Below are 8,923 nucleotides of genomic sequence, written 5' to 3'. Positions count from 1 at the left end.
AAGTGGTCGCTTCTCTGTTCAGAGAGTTGTTGCTACTCTCCTCTTCGATCTCCTGTTGAGTTCGTAGGTGTTCAGAATGGTTTGATCCCTATTCAGCTGAATTCCTGAGACCAGACGAAATCCAGGTCTCCTACTCCTCCGCCATGTTCCTGGGACTTTGCCGGTCTTTAGGAATTCTTGTGCTAGGGCGTTTGAACTTTATTTTGTAGCAAATAGAAAAACTTGGAATGATTTTAATTATGTGATTTGAACACATGAATAATAACAATACAACAACAACAAAATTAAATACCATTTACTGGCACTTACTATGGGCTCAATAAATACATACATAATTTCATTTTCTCTTCACAAGATTATATAGCAAATATTCCTATTCCTTTTTTGTAGATGAGGAAAGCTGAGGTACAAATAAGAGGTGGAGTAACTTGCCCAAGGTCATTGTACCAATAAGCATGGGAGCTGAGGTTCATTTGCAGGCCTGAAAAATTCCTAGATTCACACCTTTCACCCCTCGGTTTCACTGATTCTGCTGATTCAGATGGAGGTTAGAATGCCAGGAGGGAGTAGGTGAGAGGCCATGGTGTGTCCAGACAGAGCTGAAACAGAGTAGAGAGGAAGTTTCTGGAAGAGGAAAATGAAAGTCTTGGGGCCAATCAAATGATCAAAAGCAGAGACTGAAGGAGGGTAGAGTCCAGGAGACTCCTCCATTCTGACTCGTGCAACTTTTAGCAGACGGTGGGCTGGGACTGAGACCCCAGGAGGAGGGCAGTTGGAGAGGAACAAGTTTGCTTGGGCAGGTTGAGTGTGCAGTGCCCATGGGAATGCTAAGTGGAGGTGTCCAGGAGGCAGCTGGATGCACAGGTCTAGCCATCCTGCTGGCCAGGATGTACAAGCTGGAGACAGGGTCTTGCCAGGAGGAAAGGACCAGTGGGCAGAACACCTGGGTTCTGGTCCTAGCTGGGCTGGAAGTCACTGAACTCCTCCACGTGGCTTTACCTCCCTCACCTAGAAAATGTAGGGGAGGGAGGAAATTACCATGAAGGCCCCCTCTAGGCTGAAACGTGGTAATTCCGTGTTCCTGGTCAAGGAGGCAATTATGTGTAGGAACAGATCCTGGAAGCCGGTCGTTGACTTGTAGGCTAAACATTGGCTAGCATACCACCCTCCACTGTGGCAATCAAAGCCTTCAGCAGTAGCCATGGAGCTTAACCAGCAGGATCATAATTATAACTTAGGAGGTTATTGTATTCTTTTCATATTTTTAGTCTTGTGTGGTTAGCATAGGGTGGCCGATCCCACCACCTGCATATTTACATTTCCGGGGAAGGGGGAAGATGTGAGCGGGAGGTGAGGCTGATCTTCCAAGCCACTGGGCTGGGCTAGAGAAGCAGCCATAGGTTCCCTGGCTCTGGAAGGCAGCCCAGTGTGTTAGCCCAGTGTGCTCACAAGGACTCATGGGGTGTGCAACACACTCCAGGCTCCATGAAAGATCCTGGGGTTGTAGCAGGAAAGGACACGAGCACTGTCAAGAAATGTGATTCAAGAGCCAGTTTCCGTAGGATTTTAAACCATTTTTATCAGTGTGCATGATCATGGTGAACCTCTTAGTTATTTTTCTTTTGGGTTATGTGGAAACCCTAATTTCCTCCAATGTAGAATTCCTGGATCTTCATACATACTCTTGACTTCAGTTCCAGTTGAATTAGCCGATTTAACACAATGACCTTATAGAGATTTGGGGATGTAAAACATAAATTATATATTGTGTGTGTGAAAATAAAAATAATTCATTATGTATATTTATATTATATATTTATTTATGTTATATATGTTTATAATGAATTATTTTTATTTCAGCATAAGCATGGTGTAATTTGGTGGAAAATCTCTGGATTTTGAAGGAGATGTCGTAGGATTCTGATCATCGTTCTGAACGACTCCCGAGAAAGGGGCAGGGAGGGTTTAGATAAGGCTCTGAGTCTCCCCGCTGCATCGCCCAGGCATGTAACTTGACTACTCCAAGCCTCAGCTTCCAAGATTAGAGATAATAATAACACTGCCTCACAAGGTCCTTCTGAAGATAAAATGAGTTAACACATGCAAAACTGTAGGACATGCTCTGTAAATATTAGCTTTGCCGAGGAGTAAATAATTTATGTAAAAAAAAAAAACCTTGAACTTCTGGCACATGGTGGATGCTCCATAAAGGAACAGGTGTATTGGGTACTAGGCTGAAAATCGTAAGAATGACAGTCCAGTCCAGGCTTTTCCACTCACGTTCTCCATGGCCCTGAAATTACCCCTTTACCTCCTCAGTTTCTCCATCCGTGGGTTGGGTGCTCTGGGGATGGGTAGGGGTAATGTATGAAGGAACTTTATGCCCTAGAAAGCTCTGCATGGCTGTTTTGTGCATGGTGATGGTAGTTAGAGGTGGCATTTCCAGCGGCTGAAGATAGATTCAGGGTTGGCTGTTCCCCCACCAGGTCATTGCCAAGAAGTTTTAATCAAGAAGGACGTGGGGCATTTGGTTCATCTGTAATCCAATCGGGGTACCCAGACCTTGGGTCCTGGACATCCTTTTTGAGCAAGCCATAACTAACTCCTGTTCTCTGCTTGGTTTGTCATTTGCTGTCCTGGGGAGGCAGGGCACTGTCGTCACTCACTGTCCTGCAAGGAAAGCCCAGGCCTGGCCGTGGCCGTGTTGGCCCATTCCGTTCCTTCCGCAGTCAGACTCAATAGCAGCTAGCTCTCATTCTGTGCTGTTGTGAAGATTAAATGAGCTTACACCTATGAAACTCTTAAAGCAAGCCTTATTGGTACATGCAGGTGCTCCGTAAAGATTCCCTATTTTTATTAGCAGTGTATCAAGAGCTTAGAACAGGGCTTGGTACATAGCAAGGTACATAGTTTGTGGTTTGTATTATAATCGTTCATTTATTTAGTCAGTCAACAAACCTTTCCCACTTTTCTTCATGGCAGGCATGCATGAAGACCAAGCAAGACACCATGACAGTCCCTGCCCTCGGGGAGCTCAAGGTCTAGTGAAAAGCAGACAAAATGAGCAAAAATGCAGCAGGGTGTGTGGATGTTACCCTCAAGAGATGCCTAGGGAAGGTGGGGTCAGGAGGAAGCCCAAATCTAATCTGGAGGGAGGGGGATTGTAGAAAATAATAATATCAGAGAGGTATTTTGAAGAGCAGATGACACATGTAATGAACGTTGTAGTATCTGGGACCTAGTAGCTTCCTGGAGGAGATAACTCTGGAACTGTACCTTTTGTGAGACAGCCCTGGTGAATTAGGGGAGAGAACAAGAGACAGACAGACAGATGGGGAGTTCCAGGAACAGTGAGCGGCAGGAGCGGCTAGAGCCCGGGGTGGCATGGGAAAGCCCAGGGGCAGAGTACAGCTTGGAAGATCTATGGGCAGGCACTAAAGGTACTGAATGCCAGGCCACGGAATTTAGATTCACTTAACCACACAGGTTGCCAGCCCTAGTCCCTTCCATCGCTCCACTAAAACTTAAAAAAAGACTCCAGGATCAAGTCACATTTCCAAGCCATGTTTGTTACTGAGTTAGGCCACTTTTGAGAGCCAGTAAAGCACATGAGCCCGTTAAAGGCTCTGACAAGTCCAGCAGGAGGGAACGTGGTTGAACCTCATCATTTCCCAGACACATTTGACCTCAGAATCCCTCCTCCTCTAAAATGTATTCGCCTCACATGAATCGGGTGGTATTCCCAGGAACACAGACTGTGAGACAGCCCTGAGGACAGGAAGACCTTTAAGCCGGCTACTACCGTGGTCTGTGTCCCATATTAGAAAACCAACTCCCCCGTCAGCAGCAAGAAGAACGGACTGGAGAAGACAACTCTGGAGGCCTGAGGACTGGTGGGGAGGCCACCGGGAGATCTGAGCAAGGGCTGCATGTCTGCGCAGAGGAGGAAGGGGTACAAGAGCTGTGCGGGGTAGAGTCATCTGATGCCGACAGTGGGATTTAACCATTACAACGATGGGATTCCTGAACCTGGGCGTCAGGATCAGGGGTTCCAGACCTGCCCGTTCAGCTGGGGAATGGGTGGTCCAGGCAGCCTCTCCTCCCCATCCAGGCCGGTGGCCGGTTCCAAAACAGGGGGGACGAGATGACAGAATGGTCTGCGAGGGACCCTTCATTTGTGCCAGGCTGACACTCCAAAGCTGCGAGCTGTCTCTACTTCTGAGGCACGCAAGCAGTAAGCCAGACCAGCTCTATGGCATCAGGGGGGCAAGAGCCAATCGATGTGCATTTATTAAATGCCTACTGTGTACTTTGCCCGAGTGCCAGGCCCTGGAAGGGTAGGAAGGTGTAAGGGTGCATCGGCACCCATCCTGGCAGTCACTTTAGTACAGGAGGAAGGATTTTGAGGTGAGAAAACAGAGAGAGGCAAACCCCAGGTCTGCCACACCAGCTGGACGGCCGGAGCGAGTTCCTGGCCCCTCTTATGAATTTCCTAGGGCTGCTCAACAAAGTTCACAAACATGGTGGCTTGACACAGTAGGTCACTGTCTCAGAATTCTGGAGGCCAAATCAATATTGAAATGTCTGCACGGCCGTGCTCCCTCGGGAGGCTCTAGGAGAGGACCCCACCTTGCCTCTTGGGCCTCTGGTTGCTCCAGGGTTCCTGGCTTGTGGCCGCTCCAATCTCTGCTTCCTCCCGTGGCCCTCTCCTTTCTCCTATAAGGACATCAGTAATTGGATTGAAGGTGGGCCCTACAATTTATCTTGAGACGATTTTATCTGGAGATTCTTAATTATATCTGCAAAGACCCTATTTCCAAATAGGGTCCCATTCACAGGTGCCAGAGGCTAACACTTGGATCCATCTTTAGAGGGGATACTATTTCAAGCTACCACACCCTTCATGCCTCTACTTTCTTGTCTGAAAACGGAGACCATTACAGCACATGTCTCATTGGGTGCTTGGGACGCTGGCGAGAGAGGTTACGTGCATAAAACCCTCAGCAGAGGAAATGGACAACTGGTTGCTCTTATTCATTCATCCACATGTGAGAAAAGTCTCCTACCTGTCCTTGCAAATTTATACCTGCATGATGCTCTCGCTTCTACGCACTATGATTCCGGGCCACCAAAGCGGTCGTTTTGGTGGCATATGGATTATGGCAAAAATGTTTTTCATGTTCTGTCATCAGTCCCAAGTGTGTAGGGGAGGAAAGAATGTCACCGTCTCTGGGAGTGCAATCACAGGCCACAGATACTTGTCAATTGGTTGGTCATGACAGCCAGGACAGAATGCTGCTTGTGCCCTGAATTCCAAACAGGCGGGGGCTACTGGGCATGACAAGGATTTATGGGGAGGACCTCGGCACACACAGCCATCCCTGAGCTCATGGGTGCCTTCCTGGCCCCTGCACTGTCTGAGCACACAGGCTGCGCCAGGACCCAGCCGTCCAGGCCCTGGGAATGCACAGACAGCACGATGATCCAGAACTCTTAGCACAGAGAAAAGAGGGCAGGTGCACAGACTGAGGTGCAGGGAAGGAAGTCCCTCGAGATGGGAGCTCAGTTTCAGGCTCACGGTGGGATCCAGGTGGGAAGCAGAAGAGCACAGTTCAGGGCGAGTGTCTGCTAAGAAACCAAATACTTGCTCACAGGATGCTTAATGAACAGGTGAGGTCGCCGTCTCTGAAGTCAAGCTGATCTATAAGGGAAAGGCTGGGCAGACATCAAGATGCTAAAAATACACAAGTCAGCGTCTGGATGAAATTTAGGATGGTCCCCAGGCTTCTGGGCGGTGGAGTGGATGGCAGTGAGACTACACGTGACAGGGAGAGGAGATCGGAATGCCAATTCTACTACTGAAAACCATGCCTGAGGTTTCTGGAGCACTCACTCCAGCCCAGCCGGGCAGCGTATTCTCTTATTTAATCCTCACAACAGCCCAGTGAAGAAACTGTTCTTATTATCCACATTTCACCACATTTCACTGAGGCAAAGAGAAGCTTACGTAACTTGTTAAACTCAGGTCCAGCCACACTGACCTGCTTACTGTTCCCCAGCATAGCCCAGCGGTTTGTTTGTAAGGCTCAAATAACCAAAGGGGACATTTCCTCTAATTCCCAATCCTGCCTCCCCCTAATTTAGACTGAGTATCTTTGTGTGCTTAAAGAAATGTTGATATGAACCTTACTTCAAACAAGGATTCTGTCCGTGCATGAGGCACACCTCAGCTTGGCACTTTCCGGCTGTGTGACGTTCTTCATGCCACTGGCCCTCTCTGAACCTCATCTGTAAAATGGGTCCCAGGCAAACATGACCCTGGGGGCTCTTGTGAAGAGGTTCTCGTTAGAACCCGAGGGGGAACGTGCGCTGTAAGATACGGAGCAAATGGGGAGCATCGCCACAGGGCAGCCGGAGTCTGGCTGCTGGCTGCTAAGCCAAGAGCCCAGATGGGAGCGTTGCATGTCCTGCCCCGCCTGCCTCATCCAGCCCTCCCCGTTCCCATGCCCGCTGAATGCCAGTCTGAAAATTGAGCTGAAACATCTTTAATCACAACATGTTGTGGTTCCAAGGGACAGATTTTGTCTGCTCTGACAACTGTAAAATGGAATTACGTCTGCAAGTTAATTTGCTGGAAAGGATCCACATTTCACAAAATTTTCCTGGAAGCCAATACGAGCAATTAGAGCGTGGACGCACTCCTGGCCTAGCGACTTGGGGGTGGAGCAATGAGATTAACGCACCACTCGGCACATTAGAGCACCTGAGGGCCCAGAGTCCCCCAGGACAAACAACCTGCCCTGAAGAACCAGCGTCCACCACCCCGGGGCCTCCCGCCTTCACTTTTTGTTCAGCTGAGGTGAAATTCACAGAACAGAATGACCCATTTCAAAGGAACAATTCTGTGGCTTTTAGTACATTCTCAATGTTGTGTAACCACCACCTCTCCCTAGTTCCAGAACATTTTCATCTCCTCCAGCGGACATCCACTAAGCAGTTGCTCCCCATCTTCCTGAACCGGGCAGCCCCCAGTCTGCCTCCTGTCTCAGTGGATTTACCTGCCCTGGGAGCTTCATATCCAAACTAGGACTGTTTCCTGCAAGAGGCAGCAGGCTCCACGGGTTCTAAGCGTCGCCGGTTGTTGGGACGCCTGACCCAGTGTTGGTGCCAGAAACAGGGGGACATTTACGAGGTGCGGTTTCTTCATCTTAACTCAGATCTTACCGCGCCCGTGTTCACGCTGACAGTGATTCATGCTCCACCAATCCACCTCCTCCGGGGGGCTTTCCCAGTCTCCGCCCTAGCAGACCCCCTCCACCGCACACTGGAGCACCCCTACTCCCCCCGGGGGCCACACCAGTATTTCCTGAGATGCCTGGGACTTGTTCTCGAGCCCACTCGGGGCTTAACGGAGGGCAGGAGCCACGTGGCACCGTGGACGGAGTCCTGGCTTTGCCCTCCGAGAGGCTGGGTTCCTGCCCCCCCGGGTCCCCTCTCTGAGGGGCGGTGAGTGTAAATTGTGGTGTGTGGTGACCTTCTCTCTGTCCTGTCTTTTGCAGCCCCGGAAGTGTTCCAGGTGTATGTGGACGGAGGCCCTGGCTACTCATACCCTGTCGACTGGTGGTCCCTAGGTGTCACGGCCTATGAGCTGCTGCGGGGCTGGGTAAGACATGCACCTGTGTGGGGAACACGGGGAGCCCTGGAAGTTGGGGCTCAGGTCAGACCGGACCTGGGTGCTGTTGGCCAGCCACGCAGCTAGGAAGGAGCCCACATGAGGAGTCAGAGGCCCTGGGTCCCGGTTCTGATGGCCCGTGTGCCTGAGATCCCTGAGCATGAGAGGGGCCCAGAGCGAGCTCTGGTCCAGCTGCCTCCTTCTGTTCATGGGGAAATGGATGTTCACAGGGGAAGGTCTTACATAAAGGTCAGCATCTAATCAGTGGCAGTTCAAACACCTTGGCATCGTGATTTCAAACACTGTCCTCTCCCGACCCACAGCACGATGTGCCCGTGCCTGATTTTCCAGCCGGATCTGAAGCTCTTTAAATATAAGGACCATGCTTCTTTTCCGTGTTGTTTGTTTGTTCTATATCTTCCCCAAGTACATAGCTCGATGTCCCCTAAAAAGGGGGCATTCGGTATGTCCTTTGGTTTTTATTTCATTTCATTTAATAGCTGGAGATAACTAATGGCAACTGATAACTCATTTTTACTTTAGTAGAAAGAATTATGACAAACCAATTTTGAAGCATTTTTCTTTGCACAAGTATTATTGGAAAATGATACCACTGGACCTTGGTTTCCTTCTTGGTACAACGGGGATAAAAGCCTTCAGTCTGTTTCATGAAGCTGAGGTTACCATGGGATCACTCCGCCCCCCGACGGAGACCCAAGGTTTGCATTTTACTCTCCTTCACTTCTCCAGACCCTGGCGCAGAGCCACTGGCTACGTGATTGTGTCCATGCACACTGAGGCCAGTGGAGATGCACTCCTGGAGGGCAGGGGTGGCCCGTGCAGGTGACAAAGGGTGAGGAATGAATGAATGAATGAATGAATGATGGGAGTTTGCAAACCATCAAAGCCATGTGAGTGCAAATAAGTATTATTATTTTTAATCCTGTAGTTTAATAACTATTTTCTGCTCTTGATCTCAATTACTTCCTCTGAATTCCTCAAAAGCATAATTGCTATATATGATGTTTTTAGAATTAAAAATATACATTTATATGTATATATGTATGTGTATATACATATATATATACATATACATATATACATATACATACATATATATATATATATATATATATATATATATATATAAGAACTTGTTTTCTCAGGCACTGAGTGAAAAAATTCATCTTCTTCTTGGCTGGTCCCTTTGTCGTCTGCTGGGTTCATTGATGCACACAGTCAGGAGGGAGT

The 8,923-nt window shown here is 48.8% G+C and overlaps 1 protein-coding gene across 4 annotated transcripts in view; it reads left to right on the top strand.

The window, feature by feature from the left end:
- The window catches only part of STK32B (serine/threonine kinase 32B), a 416,268-nt gene that overhangs the window by 378,176 nt on the left and 29,169 nt on the right, over positions 1-8,923 (top strand). For all 4 annotated transcript variants that reach the window (XM_025887383.2, XM_025887382.2, XM_073891418.1 and 1 more), the window contains one exon: positions 7,560-7,663. In XM_025887383.2, coding sequence (XP_025743168.1) covers positions 7,560-7,663 — 104 coding nt within the window. The remainder of the gene's footprint in view (positions 1-7,559; positions 7,664-8,923) is intronic.

This window comes from Callorhinus ursinus, unplaced genomic scaffold (genome assembly GCF_003265705.2).
Source record: "Callorhinus ursinus isolate GAN/ISIS: 27379988/994484 unplaced genomic scaffold, GSC_fseal_2.0 scaffold4, whole genome shotgun sequence".
NCBI lineage: Eukaryota > Metazoa > Chordata > Mammalia > Carnivora > Otariidae > Callorhinus > Callorhinus ursinus.
The sequence above is the reverse complement of the archived record's forward strand: the minus strand, read 5'-3'. Positions and strand labels throughout refer to the sequence as shown.